At 37.4% G+C, this 17354-nt stretch overlaps 1 protein-coding gene across 5 annotated transcripts in view; it reads left to right on the forward strand.

Annotated features, from left to right (window-relative positions):
- Positions 1-7973, forward strand: part of letm1 (leucine zipper-EF-hand containing transmembrane protein 1) — a 29012-nt gene extending 21039 nt beyond the window's left edge. For 2 of the 5 annotated variants that reach the window (XM_067385780.1, XM_067385781.1), the window contains exons 11-15: positions 966-1100; positions 1189-1382; positions 1598-1630; positions 4341-4497; positions 4587-7973. In XM_067385780.1, coding sequence (XP_067241881.1) covers positions 966-1100; positions 1189-1382; positions 1598-1630; positions 4341-4497; positions 4587-4739 — 672 coding nt within the window. In that variant the 3' untranslated portion in view covers positions 4740-7973. The remainder of the gene's footprint in view (positions 1-965; positions 1101-1188; positions 1383-1597; positions 1631-4340; positions 4498-4586) is intronic. The other 3 variants (XM_067385784.1, XM_067385785.1, XM_067385783.1) reach the window with 2 other exon arrangements.
- The last annotated feature ends 9381 nt before the right edge of the window (positions 7974-17354 follow it).

Genomic DNA, 17354 nt, shown 5'->3' on the forward strand with positions numbered 1-17354 from the left:
TAAGCTTAGACTCTTGAAAGGCTTGGTGTTTTCAGCATAGCTTGTAGAAAAAAAAATGACTGAAACAAATGTACATACTGTACATTTGTGAATACAGTGATTTGAAAGAGCAGAAGTCGTGTGTGGTGATGCCTGCATCCTCCTTCCTTCTTCACCTGAACTCTCTCTCCCTTTATGCGTATGCGTGAGCCTGTAGGACAGTGAAGTTGCAGAAAATCCTCATGGTTTTGTGTCTTATGTGGCTCAAAGGCCCACTAAATAAGCCTTACGATGTGTTTCAGTTGGTTTTAGTCACCTTTCTGTTAACACTTTTGCTGTATGGAAGACCTTCCTTTCCTCTTACTGATCCTCTTATAAAAAAGAAACCACTTTGTCTCTGCATCAGTGTTGGGGAGTACCTTAACTACACTTTTAAAAAGTGTGACCATAGTTAAAATGTTTTCAAACCAGTGTTGCTTTTCCAATAACAAGTTACACTACCATTCAAAAGTTTGGGGTCAGTAAGATTTTTTTATTATTATTATTTTTTTAATAAATTAGTGCTTTTATTCAGCAAGGATGCATTTAAAATTCATGCTGTTCTTTTCAACTTTATATTCATCAAAGAATTTTAAAAATAAACGTTAAAATAGAAAACAGTTATTTTAAATTATAATATTTTACTGTGTTTTTGGCCAAATAAATACAGCCTTGAGGAGCACAAAAGACTTTACCTATTGGGCATGGACTATTTTAACAATTTATTTGGAAAAATAGCTTTAGCTAATTACAATTTTAAAAGTTACAAAGAATTTCCATCCATTTCCTCACTAAAAGTTTTATTTATAGACTTTATCCAGTTTCCTGAATTTGCACCAAAAAGTCCACAACTGATTCAGAGTTTCCCCAACACTGCTGTGCATGTATGTAAATGTGTGTGTTCTCAGGAGTGAGTGTTGATGGACACTGTGTGTGTCATTTTTCAGGGGGAGGAAATCACTAAGGAGGAGATTGACATGCTGAATGATGCCTGCACCAAACTGAAGGAGCAGAAGAATCTCCTCACCAAAGAGAAAGAGGAACTGGAGGACCTAAAGGATGATGTGCAGGAGTACAGTGAGGTGCGTCTGCCGAGAGAGAGGGTCTTAAAAAAATTTCATTTTGTTGATAAACAATTAAACGTGTGATCCACTGTGTGTCTCTCTACAGGACTTGGAGGAGATAAAGCGAGAGCTATCCAAGACGGGACAGGAGAAAGTGGTGGAGGAGTCTAAGGCAAGTCAACGTCTGTCAAAGCGAGTCAACCGCATGATTGGCAGAATGGATAAGATCATCACTGAGCTGGAGAAGGACAAGGTAGTGCTAGATGGACAGATGGACAGCAGCACCACACCACCAATTGGGTAAGAGACCTTGATTTGCTGTTCGAATGGAATTTGGTTTAATTGCTGATTTTGGTTTCTGTGTGCGAGTGCATGTGTGTATCCACTTTACATCATCAGTAATGCATGATGTTGTAATCAACACAGTAAAATGGTGGTGGAAGAATAACTTTTGTGAACACAAACCAAAAAAAGGGTTCCCAGTCCAAATAAAAATATTTTTTGTTGTTTTTTAGATTGTTCTTTGAGAAACATAGTGACTTGCCAAGGTAAGGACAGGAGTGACCGCTCGCCTTCTGTTTTGTTTCCTCATCAAAAGAATTAACTTAAAAAATATGGATTTAACACTAGGGATGCACCGAAATAAAAATACCTGGCTGAAACTGAAAATTCTGATTGATCAGAAATATCAGATTTGATCCCGTACGTTGAATCCCTGCATGTCAGACTGGGAAACCCAGGGAAGAAGCAGGAGACAAAGTGATGATAATAAAAAGAACCGAGTTTATTGACTAATCTTAGTTATGTATGTTTAATGCTCAGACTACATCTAGATGTTACACTATTCAATGCTTTGACTTTGTCTGACCAGTACAATTCCAACAAGTGTTATTATACCAAGGGAAAAACAATAAATCAATGGAAAATTACTGCTTCACAACATTGTCCTGTGATGTTAAAAACCTTGAAATGTCTCCTATCTCCTACTTGTGAAGACAAACATCCCTTAAAACCACACAATCATAAGAGTTTGCATGGGCCGTGAGCAACTCAGTGGAGCGGAAAAGAAACACTGAGTGTCGCACCAGCGAGAGTGAAAACTGAGCGCTGAACACTGAGGAGCGCGGCGGCATATTTTCTGCTCATATTTTTTTCGGCCGTTTTTCTCTTTGAGCTAAAAATTGAAAATGCCATTTTTGGTGGACAAAATTTCGGTGCATCCCTATTTAACCAAATACTAAATATTTGAGGAGGTCTGAAGTGTGATTTCATTTGATTTAATATTTCAATCCATCATCGGTTTGCTTGTCATTTCTTTTACTAGTCTTGTTAATTTCATTAAATGCTGGTTATTGATTTAATCAGTTGTACGATTAGGATTGTTCTCTGAAATCTTACTCTTGTTCACTCATGTTCATTGTTCTCTGTTGCAAGTAAAACATGGATCACTTATTTTATAGGTTAGTTCACCCAAAAATTAAAATTCTGTCATTAATTACTCACCCTCGTGTCGTTCCACACCCGTAAGACCTTCATTCATCTTCGGATCACAAATTAAGGTAAGATGAACAAAGGTCTTAAGGTGATGATACACGTGTCAACAGGCAACCTGATGAGACACAGGGCAACAGACATTTGGCAGCAACTAATCAAAGAGGTGCAAATCTATTGCCAACCCAATAAATACCTTATTATAAACACTTATAGGCACTTTATTTCAACTTTTCAAATATTTTCTCCATTTTCATAAAAAATAAATGCCTTTCCGATCTGATTTGTGATAGAAAAAGGGAGAAGAGCGAGTTCTGCAAAGGCGGATTCGAACCCGCGTCGATCGCATCAAAAGCTACATTCATGTGCCATAGGCCCTACAGCCTACGCTACTACAGACGTTAAACTAACTCCGTCTTTTTAGTATTTAACTGAAAACATTCAGTGGCTTGATTACAGCTTACATGCATTACTTTGGACAGTTGTTGGTATTTTAACCCTTAAATGCATGACTGTTTCGCCAATCATTCTTACATATTCGGGTCGTTATCGACCCGGATTTATATCTAACACGGATGGATCTCTACCTGTCGTGATAATATAAAACTCCTCTGATATTAGAGAAACAATTACAGAAGAATAAAATAAATCATATTTTGTTACCTTTTGGAACTTGAAAGGGCTCCGTTTGTGCAGATGTTTTATGCCATCATCACTGTCCTCGTCAGAGCTCATTTCCCAGTAAATTCAGCAAATAATGGGCTAGTTTTATGTTTGAGGTCATGAATATGAGCCTATTCGCGATCTCAAATGTATTCTCAAAACTATATAATTTTCAAAATCTTTAAAATCAATATTTTGATCGCTAACAGCTTCACCAGATCTATCCAGTAACAGTTACAGTCATATTTGATTGCGTTCAGTACTTGCTCTGCAGTAAATCGCTGAGCCATTTCATGTTATTATTATTTCGTTTTCTGTCTGAATGAGTCGTCACTTCAGCATTGTGTATCAGACATTGCCACCTTGTGGAATAAATTTGAATTGCACGTATTCCGTCATCTAAGAATAAATTGTTGTGAAGAAAAATATACATACACTCATACACACATCGGGTCGTTTGTGACCCTATTCAATTTTTACAAAAAATGATTACAAAAATAGGCATTATTTTATAATTTTATGATTTTTTTCTTGTTATATTTTTTATAATGAATTGACTGAGGAATACCAAGAAGATTGATGTCTAACTTTAAAAAATGAACGAGGAGGAGGGTAGTGAATGACGTCCCGGGTCACTAAAGACCCGAGGTATGCATTTAAGGGTTAAGCAATATATGAGGTAAATTCCCTGTTTTGGGTTGAAGCATGACAACTTACTAGCGTAAAAAGATATAAGTTCACACTCTTTTTCTCCGCTCCACTGCCGCTGAGAGGCCGCCATCTTGTTTGAATTTTTTCTGAAATCTCCGAACCGGTCACGTGATCGGCTGAAAAATTTTTCACACAATTTTTAGGTGAACTAACCCTTTAAGGCCTTTTATTTTAGTCATCTGTGAAACTACAAATAAGGCTTGTATGATTTAGTGAAAAATTCTTAAAGATTTGAGAATCACTTTCTAATTACTATTAGCAACGACTCCCAAAAGCACTCTCAAACGTCTCTTCTGGGAACCCTGCACGGCATGCTATTGGTTGATTAGTGAACTTACTCGTCCTCCACCATCATGCCTGCTGTGTTATCAAGCAACTGTTTCCTGTATGCAGTGTGCTCTTGTCCTACAGGGAGAATCTGATAAGCATCAACGAGCTCATTACAGTCATGAAGCAGATCCAGAGCATTCCTGAAGACAAGTTGCTCAGAATCGCAGACGCTCTCGACGAAAACAAAGATGGCAAGATAGACCTCGATGATGTCCTCAAGGTAACAAGATGGGGCTCATTGATTTTCCCTCTTATTGAATCAGCATTTTAGCTTGATGTTGACATTTATCTGGCGTGTGTGTATGTTAGGTGGTAGAGCTGATCGATAAGGAGGACATCGATATCTCCACCAACCAGGTGGCAGAGATCATGGTGATGCTGCAGAAGGAGGAGAAGTTGGTGGAGAAGGAGAAAGCCAAGGAGAAGGTCGAGAAGGAGCAGGCAGCTAAACTCCAAAACTAGACTTGCCGTGTAGGGAATAGAAAAGATCCTGAAGCTTTTTGAGGTCTATTAATATGTTAACGAGATTCCGAGTGAGGCTAAAACCAGTGCTGACCTCCGCTCTGCATTCATATATATATGAACAAACTTTGCTTTGTTCAAATTCGACTTTTGTGTAATGAATGAATTGAGGAGAAATTTATTTATTAGAAGGCAAAAGTAATTCAGTATGGAGTGCTGTACTGAAACTCTGGCCACGAATTAAGTATTAGTTCCCACAATTTATCAGTTTGTTCCCTTGTTTTAGGTAAATCGTGTTGTACTAATTTGTGACTTATTGATTCATTCCCTCGCTTTAGTTAAATTGTGGCCACAAAGTAGCACAACGTGGAATGAATTAATAGGTTGTGGCTACAATTTTTTAATTTTTTCCCTCAAATGTCATGTGCGGGGTGCCGTAAATTCAGAATATTTGTTAATTTGTTCTCGAAAAGGCCCTCTTAAAGGTGGAGTGGGTCATTTCTTGGCCACTACTGGTACAAAACAAACAGTTTGAGCAGACTTGTTGGGCTGGACATAATGCCATCATCTCAACCAATAGTGTGAGATTGCGGTGGAACTATCAGTCATTATTTTTTTGTGGCACAGAAATTGCACACTTCAACTATAAGATCCAACTATATTACCATAATTTTACACCATTTCCTGAGATCTAAGGTCATTTCCTCTCTTTGCACATTACACCACCTGTCACCATCATTCCACTGCTCATCCAGTTTGATTTAGTTGTATGTTTCTTTTCAGTTCACAATCCATTTTCATGAGATTCTTGAATGATGCTCAGAATATATTAATATCACACTCATGTTTATTCGATAACCAAAGAAGGTTTGTTATGCTTCATTTATACTTGTACATACACACTCAAGCCACCAAGCACTGCAGCTTTATGTCACACAGCAAAGGTCTGAAGTAGTATTGAGATGTGTATCTTCAGCACTTGAGCTTTATTCATGGCAGAAGTTTTTGTACTGACTTGAAGATGGTAGCAGAGATAGTTTTTGATGTGTTTTTTTATTCAGCTTTTATCTTGGATTTATTTCAGCATCACATTTACATTGTGGCCTTAGCATTCAAAAATCCCTTAAAATAATCTCAAGGGAATAAATTGAGATATAACATAGCTATAATAATATTTAACAGTTCAACATTTCTAGTATTTGTTGTATGCACAGTAAAACTGTGACGCTTTGAGCGCTATTGAGCGGATTCCTAAACACATCTGATTGGGCATTGTGTTCATGTGCTCATCAGATATGTCTGTGATTGGCTACAATGATCAATACTTCAGAAACATGTTTAGGGCTATCAAACGATTAATTACGATTAATCGCATACAAAATAAAAGTTTGAGTTTGCCTAATATATGTGGGTGTACTGTGTGTAATTATTATGTATATATAAATACAAACATCCATGTGTATATTTGAGAAATATTTACAAGTATATGTATTTATTTATATTTTTATATAATTTATATTATATATAAATTTTTTATAAATAAATAACATATTTCTCTTAAATATATACATTAATTTGTGTGTATTTATATATACATATTATTTACACACATTACTCACACATATATTATGCAAACTCAAACTTTTATTTTGTATGCGATTAATCGTTTGACAGCCCACAGACATATCCAATGAGCGCGAGCACAAAGGCCAATCAGAGGTGTTTACAAATCCACTCAACAGCACTCAAAGCATCACATTTTAAAAAATTTCAGTAGCGACTTTGTATCGCGGTCGGTACTTTTGACAACACTCTGTGCTTTGGGCGTCTCTGTTAGCTGTCTTGGATTAATGATAGATAAAAGAGTGTTTGTGAATATTTGTATGTGTGAAAGAGTACCTGGGAACCTGAAAGGAAAAAGATGGAGGTCAGTGCAGACAGAATCAGGGCACAGCTCAGCCATCCAGTCAGTATGTGGCCTGGATGATCGCTTATTCCTTACATGGAGAGAGCGGCAGCAGTTGTTCCCATTGCAGAGCACCTACACTAACTGGAATGTGTCGATCAGCACGAAACTGCACGCTTACTGGTGGCGTGAGTCTGGTAGCGTAGATTCACAGGGCACATAAGGCGAGGAATACATCATCCTAACCCTAAACATGTCATGGTGAGGGACCAGCATGTCTAACCTCAAGGCACTGTTCCTGTGCTGTGTCTCAGACAGATTGTCTAGGTGCCTGTTTCACATTGTGTCCCTTAAAGGGATAGTTCACCAAAAAAATGAAAATTTGGTCATTATTTGACCACCCTCATGTTGTTCCTAACCTGTTTTTTATTCCATAGAACACAAAATGAGATATTTAGCAAAATGTTCTCGCTGCTCTTTCCATAAGATAAAAAAAGGTCATAATTGTTTGTAACAACATGAGGGGTAGAAATAAATGATGACCATTTTTATTTTCGGGTGAACTATGCATTACTTACCTAGGGGACCCTTAATTAAAGTAACGGCATTTAGGCCTTAAACTATATTCATGAATTAGTATTACCTTACCGTATGATAGAAAAAAAGTCCATGTTTTTTGTTTTTATTGAGTGAGTATTTTATGCTAATGTGTAATTGCACTATATTCAGAGCTTTAATTTTCCTATTTGGCGTGTCAATCTAGACTCAGGAAGATGCTTGTAATATCTGTTTGCACATTGAGAGATATTTCGGGGAAACGCACACTTGAATTTTAAAGTGGTAGATGTATGATGAATATTGTGGAAAGGTATAAAGTTACCTTATTGTGTATTGTTTTGCGATTTTTAAATTGAGTTCTCTGATTAATTTATAAAAGATGGTGCATGGTGCACATATAAGTGACCACAGACTGAATGAATTAAAGATATGATGTAATTATCCCTGGAAACTAATTAATTAACTGCTTAAGATAATTTAAATGGATTAAATATATTATTTATTTTCCCCTTATGAGGCCTGTACATTGTCTTTCATAGTATTTTTTTGACCATTCTGTATTTTTTTTAGAAGGTTCAAAACCAAAATACTGTTATGCTAGTTAACTTGTAGACTGAAAAATGGGTGGAAATGAGGGTGATATGTGCAAAAAGGTTATTGAAAATCAGTATGACGCAAAATAAGAATTTTATTTGATTGTTTATACTGCCTATGTAAACCATTTACATACAAGTGGTTCCAAAGTCAAATAAAATCAAACCGATCTCTAAGTTGCATACTATTTGTCCCCTTTATTTTTGACTTATGCATTTCATGTTTCATATATCTTTTTGTCTCATTTGTTTGATTATTATTATTTAAATGCTTTGATCCCCAATGTTTTTCACTCCCCTGCTGTGTTTTTCACTCATTACTCATGGCAGCATGTTATCAGATCCATCTCTGTAGTAATAAAATAAAGCAATAAGCCCCAAGAAGCAGTGGTTTACAGTGAATTTATAACAACTAAGGTGCGTTGTTAGGCACAAAGGGGACCAGAGACCCCCTTAGCTGTTATAAATTCACTGTAAACCACAGCTTCACAGTGCTTACTACTTTTATAAAATGGTTACCACACAATACAAATATTAAAGCCAAAAAAATATGTATCAATGCAACTTTCATAAGTAAAATTACTAAAGGCTTCCTTCCGCTGGAAAAAGTAGTCCCTAGAGCTAGACTAATATATGAGATTAAATGGCAGAGAAGTCCAGTTAGACTGCACTGTGCTTTGTTAGTAGATGTTTTTTTTAGAATATATTTTTATAGGAAATGATATATGATATGATATGTTTGACTGAAATGTAATTGAATTCTAATTAATGCACATTCCCTGTATTTCTAATTAAGATGCCTTATTCAATTTGAGACTGCACAAATTTAATAAGATCAACTGAAAGCATTAGTTTATATTTCTGTATTCAGACCTTGAAATCAAAGTTTTTTTTGGTCTACAACAAAAATCATTTTATCTTTTTTTTTTTTTTTAAGATTATTATTATTATTATTATTATGGAAAACAGCTCATTCTTGACCTTCTCTTAAAATGCAACAGAACGTTTGACTTTGTTTCATAACTGGACTGTCTTAAGATCGACCTGGTAAATTTAAGATTTATAAGATTAACCTGGTCTAAGGTTTTAACGCCATATTTATAGGGGTGTGATAAAGCAAGGTATGTTAAGTCCCCATATTGATTTCATGTTTGAAGAGTAGCAATATTTGCCTGACCACATGGTGGTGCTATAGTCTTAAACAAAGGTAAACACAGCCATATCAACTTGTTCCTGTTTGCAATGTATGACACATTCATATAGTCAACCCCAAATTGGTTGCTTCATACAATATGAATGCAGATGTTATACATGTTCAAACACCAGTTCAGTGCATTCATATGAGTAGATCATTGGACAACAGACTATCACAACTGTAACAATTCATACAGTTTGATACACAAGCACTGCAGAAAGGAGACTTAACAGTCAGCCTATCAGAAGTGTCTTTAAGTCAAACAGTCTGACATCCAGACTAAAAAATGATGTGAAATTATGCCATCTACAATAATAACCTGTAAGGACTTGAAGTAACTGGAGGGAGAGTCACAGTAAATCATGTTGCCCTGTAAGTAAAGCCATGTGGGCTGGTAAGTGGACGTTGCTCTGTATATAAGAGGGCTTCTTGTTTGTACTGACACCTGAAGTTCAACAGCTCTTCTCTGGCTGGGCAAGTTTATATTTTAGGTGTTGTGTGGTGAAAGATTACATATATTGTATATATTGTATGTTGCTTAGAGTCACTTTATAGACATAAGTGCTGAGAACAATCTAAGAACATTAAATGGTGCATGCTTTATGTTAAGTTCAATAGGCAAGGGACTCTCTCTCCCTATTTTTGTACTCATAAAACATGTGAGCAGACATGGAGAACTTGCTAAAGACCATGCTCATCCACAACTCTTATTCTTAATATAATCTCTGTGTTAAGCAGATTCTAAAATGATCAAATAGCACTTGTAGCTTTGTATTGATCACATTTTGTGAAGAAAAAAATAATAGTAATGCACTGAATTTAAAGCTGCTGTAAGTGACGTCTTTTTTGTTTTAAACTAATCTCTAATATCACATTTTTGAATAGGGTCTTGTAAACAATAAATCTGACTAATCAGAACAGTTGAGAGGCGGAATTGCCATTGGAGACCCTTGGAAAAAGGGATGAATAGGAAAACCTGCTTGGGATTAGTCATTGTTTTTGCAATTCCATAGACCTTAGTCAGGTTAGACGTTATATTGAATTTAACCCGTATGAAAATAAGGCTTTGAGGGATAGTCTTAGTTTTTACACTGTCAAGCTCAGTGTTGGGGGTAACGCATTACAAGTAACTTGAGTTACGTAATCAGATTACTTTTTCAAATAAATAACACAAGTTACTTTTTCACATTTATTGACTGACAGCTCTCCTGTTCTCACGTTGAGAGAAATAAAGTGCAGAAGTGTTGCAAACCTGTAATAATTAACTATATTAAATTAAACATACTTTATGTACTTAATCTCACTTTATTAACCAATGTCTTTGCTGCTGACCTTCAATGATCTAATTCAACCATACTAATAAGCAAAAATGACTATAGATTAGATTTAGAAATAAGAGTGTTGAACTTTCGTCTCCTGAATCCTATTCTTCTTTAATGCAAAAAAGGGTTGCCAGGTTTTCACAACTAAACCCGCCCAATTGCTCCTCAAAACTAGCCCAATCGCATTTCAGCCGGGTCCCATGGTGAAAATTGCTTTCCGGGGGTAAAATCCGAGTTTTTGGTGGGGCTCCCCTGGTAAAATTCACATTCCAGGGACTAAATATCACGTTATTTTGGGTCGATTCAACCAGCGGACATGAAAAACACCCCTCGGCAAAAGTATAAAAGTAGCCCAATTCCACGGGAAAACTTGTTTGAGAGGCGCCCTCTACTGTACAGCCGTAAATATTTCCATTTCCTTCAGCCTGAGGCTTATTCATTTCACTTTTGGTGTGAAAGGGCCTTAACATTGGGCCAAAACTTTTTTTTCATCAAAAGTAACTAACGCAATTAGTTACTTTTTCAAGGAGTAATGCAATATTACTTTTCCAAACACTGGTCAAGCACTGTATAAAGGATTTCATAACTTTAAAAACTCTTTTTTTTTGTATATTTTATCTACTGAAAGTTTTTTTTTTTCGGAAATATGTTTCGTCAGCTGAACAATCGGCATGTTGTTAAACAACAGTACAATCCATTGAACGCACTGTACTTTTATCCCTCACAGCCTAATTTTCATTCCTGTCATGGTGCTACCCTGATTAAGGTCTGTTAGATCCCGTATCGATGCAGGAGCTTCTTTCATTTGGACTTTCTCCAGAAGAAAATGGTGCTTGGTTGCTTTTCTTTTGTTCATATATTTGGACCAGAGAATGTTTGAGAGCATGTATGAAGAGTTTACATCAGTCAGAGGTCTCTCATCACGCTGAATCACTGTAGCAGCTCTGTATTACTCATATTGCACTGTATAGCACTTTCACAATGCTTTTCTGAGTGGTTGGACTGACTGTTGAATGTACTTTAGTGCAATGAAAGAACCATAATTTTGCTAAATGAAATGATCAATAATGAATTTTCATTGTGCACAAACACAAATGTACATGCTTCCGTTATTGGAAGCCTGTTTCCACCTCAGGGTAAAAAATAAAGGATTTAGGCTATATCTCGAAATATGACTTATTCTAAGATTTGACCTTTTTTATAACTCTGAGGTAGAAACGGCTTCCACATATTCTATAGATTATGCTGTTTTATTTGTTTCATGTTTCTAAACTGCTTCAGAATTGTGCAAAAAGACATGGCGTGTCAATGCAAAATGCCAGTGTGTGTAAGTTCTTTAGTGTGCACTTGTGTCGACCTGAGATGGAATTACACATTGAATAAAGTTGTTTTGAAATTTTGTCTTTGGAGAGACATGTTTTGATGGGAAAAAGTTCTGTCTCTTTTCTAGAATGCAGTGGAAAGAGTGCATGGAGGCTGGAGAATGCTCACGGAGCAAACATTTACACTAGACTTACGACACTGAGATGTTGCTGACGTCAGGAAAGAACACTCCACTTCATTCTCTCCAGCTCGCTTGGCACACACTATACTGTGGGGCACTGAGACTTCAGCTGGGCATGACGAGCACAGCCGTGTTGTGTTGCGCTTCTGTTTAAACAGAAGTTGACATGCTAGAGACTCTTGCTCTGGAGAAGCTTTCGGGTCAGTTTGGGATGATTGAGGGTGGTGGGTTTGTATCAAAGGCTCAAGGATTGACTGGTTAGACCTGTTTGCACCTGCTGATAATTATACACCCTGTGTGGGGAAAAGCAAACAAACAACAACAACAACAAAATCATTGTTGGCATTCAGAAATAGCCATATATTGTGAGTAAATAAGCTAAACAGCATTCTCCAGGTATAGACCAATGTATATGGTAAGATGGGGTCATTTTTTTCTCTTGTCGATAGATGGCACTCATCTCAACACATTTAATGAATGGCTATGCTCTTCTTAATTTTGTCATTTCATCTAAATATCATCATTTGTGAGACTGACCCCTGGTTTCATAGATGAGGCTTAAGCTAGTCTTGGACTAAAATGCATGTTTGAGCTGTTTTAACTGAAAGGAACTTGCACACCAGTAATGTTTTTATCTAGGGTACATTTATAAAAGCAACTTAAATGTCCTAATTGAACTGAGGTTCAAAAACTTTAGATTTGTGGAGTAAAAAAAAAAAATTAGTTTTTATTTTTAAGGGTAAAGTCAGAACTAGATCCTAAGGTAAGATGGCCTGAGTGACATGTTATTATTAGTAATTACTTTTTGTAACACTTTATTTTACAGTGTCCTTGTTACACGTTACATGTACATACTATAGTAATAACAGTAAGTTACACATAATTACATGCAACCTTAAACTAAACTATATTCCTAACTTTAACCTTATAGTATGTTGTTAATTAATATTACTCAATACTTAAATGTATGATTATACTGTGACAAAGACACCTTAAAATAATATGTAACCTTATTTTTAATTTAATACTTTTTGTAATTAAAGGAGCTACAGAGGATCTTTTCATCGACTGAGAAACCAAAGACCTTTACTGAGTTTTTGAAATGAGCGTAAGAACAGCCCCCCTCCTTCACAGCTCATTTCAAGGGAACGCCTCCCAAAACCTGTGCACAAGTATTGGAACACGAGTGTTTACCACCGGCATTCGCTGTGTCGTGTTAGTGGATTCATTATGTCAGACTCACCGCAGGTAACTCATAATCTGCAGTTGTTACTCCTGTCTCCTGACAAAAACATTGCATGCAGCACCTGTGGAGTGTGGAAAGTTACTGGAGCGCGCATCCGTGCACGTCTCTCACAAGGAACATCACGGCAGTGATTGACAAGCCAGAGGGCCAATCATCGCGTAAACGATTGGCTGATGTTTTTAAGGCTCTACCTCGTGCACAGATGATGTATATTAATATTATTCCTTTCAGTGCACCTAATAAATCTTTTATCAGTTAGTAAAGACAGTTTCAAGTATTATTGCAAAAATGTATAAAACAAAACATCCTCTGTAGCACCTTTAATGGGGTTATGGCATATCTTCATTTAAAAATGGGCATCTTTATATGTTCATATTCCTTAATATACATCATAAAAATAAATTTAGCTTTCAAATTAATCCCTTTTACTGGGATTCTGCTTTGCTTCATCATAATTGACCAGTTATTCAACTAAATTGCCAAAACACAATTTTAAATTGATATATTGTTAATATACAGTAGTTGATACATTATGATATCAAAGAATGTTTTTTTTTTATCATTTATAGTACAAACATCCCTGGGGTTTCTTGCCCCAGATAGGGGACATCTTATGATGGCACCTTGAATAATTTTGTGCTATAACAACTAAATTAGCAAATGTTTCTATTTATTTCCCTTAAAGGGATGGTTCACCAAAAAAAATGAAAGTTCTGTCATCATTTACTCACCTTCAAGTATGAATTTGTTTCTTTTGTTGAACACAGAAGATATTTTGAACAAACAGTTGATGGACCCCATTGACTTCCATAGTATGAAAAAAAAAAAAATACTATGGAAGTCAATGGAGACCAGAAACGGTTTGGTTACCGACATTCTTCAAAATATCTTCTTTTGTGTTCAGCAGAAGATAGAAACTCATGCAGGTTTGGAACAACTTGAAGGTGAGTAAATGATGACAGAACTTTCATTTTTGGGTGAACTATCCCTTTAATAACACATTGGCCTTATCATCCAGCACATGCTAAACTTATATCTAAATATGTAACAATTTAAAAGTAAATGCACATTGTTCTTAAGGAGGGTATTTTCTCCCTCTTACCCTACTTATGATTACAAGATGACAGGAGAGCTACAAGCATGTCCAAAGCTGAGCCTTTTAAATACTTATAAGTGTTTGACCACTAGGGGGCAGTCTACTGCCTTTTATAGCTCTTTACTTGCTCCACTGGGAAATTTTTGTTCTTTTATATATTTGTGTCATTCATAGTTGTCATCTTGCTGAGCTTATGCAAAGCATGCAAGGTAAATCTGTAAGGTAAAAAAAACTGCAGAGATGAAACTCTTATGGAAGGGGACGGTATCTCAAACAGTACGTGATCCAGTTTATGATGGGGTAAATATCATCAGAAGTGTGTTGCAATGGAATAAGTTCTTGTTCTTTCCAAGTCTCTTCATCTCTTATCCTCATAGCGACTGATGAATGTTTTTAAACTGTTGGGATATTATTGGATGGCACAGTGAACTACACACCGCACTCGAGCAAACTCCTCTCCCTCCATGAGTTCCCAGTCTGCCTGTAATAATATTGTTCCTCAAACTCCTCTACAAACACATCACCTCTTTACTCCCCGTTCCCCTCAGTTAGCCTGCGTCGCCATGGCGCCAGCAGTCACCAGAACCCTGGCACTGAGGCCAGGAAACGTGGTTACCATGCCAACCATTGTGGTCAGTAAGGGGAACTCTTAGGCCAGTAAAGATGATCTCCACTACTCATGAGAACCCAGAAGAATTGAAGGAAAACAAACAGCAATGGTCTGAGTAGGAAAAAGACCACATGCAGCAGTTTCGGTATTCTGAGGTTTGCCCTGGCTTGAGTTTGAAATGCTGCAAGAGGATCCCTTACTCTCCGCGAAGCGTCTGTGGGATCTGCTGTGTATACGCCAGCCCAGGGGCCTCTGCCGGATCCGCTTTACACATGCAATCCATCAGGTGTGTGTGTGATGCAAACTCAGGAGGGTTAAACATACTGCTCGCAAACACCGGATCATGTGTGAGTTGATGAGGAACCGATGACAGCCGTGTATAATTCTCTAACTGCTGGCATGTAGCGTCATTTCTGTGGTGTAGCCTACTGTAAACTGCCACAGTGCCCAGTAGGGCCTCACTAAAGTACAAAAACATCAGGCCGAGATCGCTATATGGCTGGAATAGTAAATATTGACCTTTTCTGTTGCCTCGCCCTGTTCCCTTCTCTGCCTTCATTGTGATTGTTTGGTCTAATGTGCAGATTGAGCGTTCAGTGGGTTTGGGTTGGTGGAATTGAAAGTGTTATGAGGAAATTACTGAGTAATATTTTCAGGCTAGTTTCCATGTGATACAAGATTAAAGTTGGCATGAAACAAAAGTTGAGATAGTCTTTTCTTCCCTATAGACCAGGGGTGGGGAACGTTGATCCTGGAGGGCCATTGTCCTGCAGAGTTTAGCTCTAACCCTAATTAAACACACCTGAAGCTAATCAAAGACTTCAGGATTACTAAAGTTACAGGCAGGTGAGTTTTTTTTTCAGGGTTGGAACTAAACTCTACAGGACAATGGCCCTCCAGGATCAACGTTCCCCAGCCCTGCTATAGACCCTTTTCACAGAATGTGATGACACACGTTTTAACGGTCATCAATATCGTAAATCCTGCAAATATTTTTAATGAAGTCTCTCATTTTACCACTTTGAAAGTTTATCCAACTATGACAACTTCTGCTTCTGAGAAACCCGGAAATGCGAAAAGGGGCTATTGTGGTTGAATCCCACATGGCACCCTAAACCCTCACGGTCTTCCTCTGAGTCTGCACTTTCGTGGCGTAATGCCGCTTTGACTGCCGGGTAAAGTTCTCTGCGTAGTTCGTAGACTTGCGGCAGTGTTGCCAAGTCTGCGGTTTTCCCGCAGAATTGGGCTACTTTTACACTGTTGCCGCGGGTTGTTTTTCATGTCCGCGGGTTCAAGTGACCCCAAATAACATGATATTTAGCTCCTGGAATGCAAATTTTACCAGGGGATCCCCCCAAAACTAGTGCTAGTTTTGAGTAGCAATTGACCCTTCGCCAAGAGTTTGATTGATAAGCGATCTAACCAATCATAACGCCTAATTCGCCATTTTGTCCGACAAAGTAGTCAGGAGTTAGATCAACCTCGACTTGAAAAATGGTGTGTATTTTCTGCGTTTGAAACAACATTCCTTCTCATGTTCATTCATGTTTATATGATGCTATAAATGAACTAGTAGGAAGTACGGTGGCCGAGAGAGCTCAACGCGCTGCAAATGAGAAAACATCTTCATCAGTTTGACAACACATGCGCTGCAAACTCCACAACACTTACAAATAGTGAAACGCGCTGCAAATAAAGAAAACATCTTCATCAGTTTGACAACACATGCGCTGCAAACTCCACAACACTTACAAAAAGAAAAACGCGCTGCAAATAAAGAAAACATCTTCATCAGTTTGACAACACATATGCGCTGCAAACTCCACAACACTTACAAAAAGAAAAACGCGCTGCAAATAAAGAAAACATCTTCATCAGTTTGACAACACACGCGCTGCAAACTCCACAACACTTAGAAATAGTGAAACGCGCTGCAAATAAAGAAAACATCTTCATCAGTTTGACAACACACATGCGCTGCAAACTCCACATGTTTTCTTTATTTGCAGCGCGTTTTTCTTTTTGTAAGTGTTGTGGAGTTTGCAGCGCATGTGTTGTCAAACTGATGAAGATGTTTTCTTTATTTGCAGCGCGTTTTTCTTTTTGTAAGTGTTGTGGAGTTTGCAGCGCATGTGTTGTCAAACTGATGAAGATGTTTTCTTTATTTGCAGCGCGTTTCACTATTTCTAAGTGTTGTGGAGTTTGCAGCGCGTGTGTTGTCAAACTGATGAAGATGTTTTCTTTATTTGCAGCGCGTTGAGCTCTCTCGGCCACCGTAAGGAAGAGATGATCGGTTCACAAGCTGCTTGAGCTGAGGCACTACAGCGATTCGTCACGACACATTAAAGAGCCACAAAACATTTTTTATTGTTTGAATTTCTTTAAAAATTACACAGTTTGAAAGCTGTGACTTTGTTTAATATCATAAGTAACCTGTTCTGTATTGTCTGTTGATGTGTTGTCAGTGTCCTGTTTGCTCCGCGATATATTTTTCACTGTGTGTTGCGTGACAGCGCCACGGCTCGTCGGACAAAGCAACAGTAACTAAGGGGTGGCGGGTCTTTGCGAAGGGTCAATTGGGTGGG

The sequence above is a fragment of the Chanodichthys erythropterus genome, chromosome 5 (genome assembly GCF_024489055.1).
Source record: "Chanodichthys erythropterus isolate Z2021 chromosome 5, ASM2448905v1, whole genome shotgun sequence".
Classification (NCBI taxonomy): Eukaryota; Metazoa; Chordata; class Actinopteri; order Cypriniformes; family Xenocyprididae; genus Chanodichthys; species Chanodichthys erythropterus.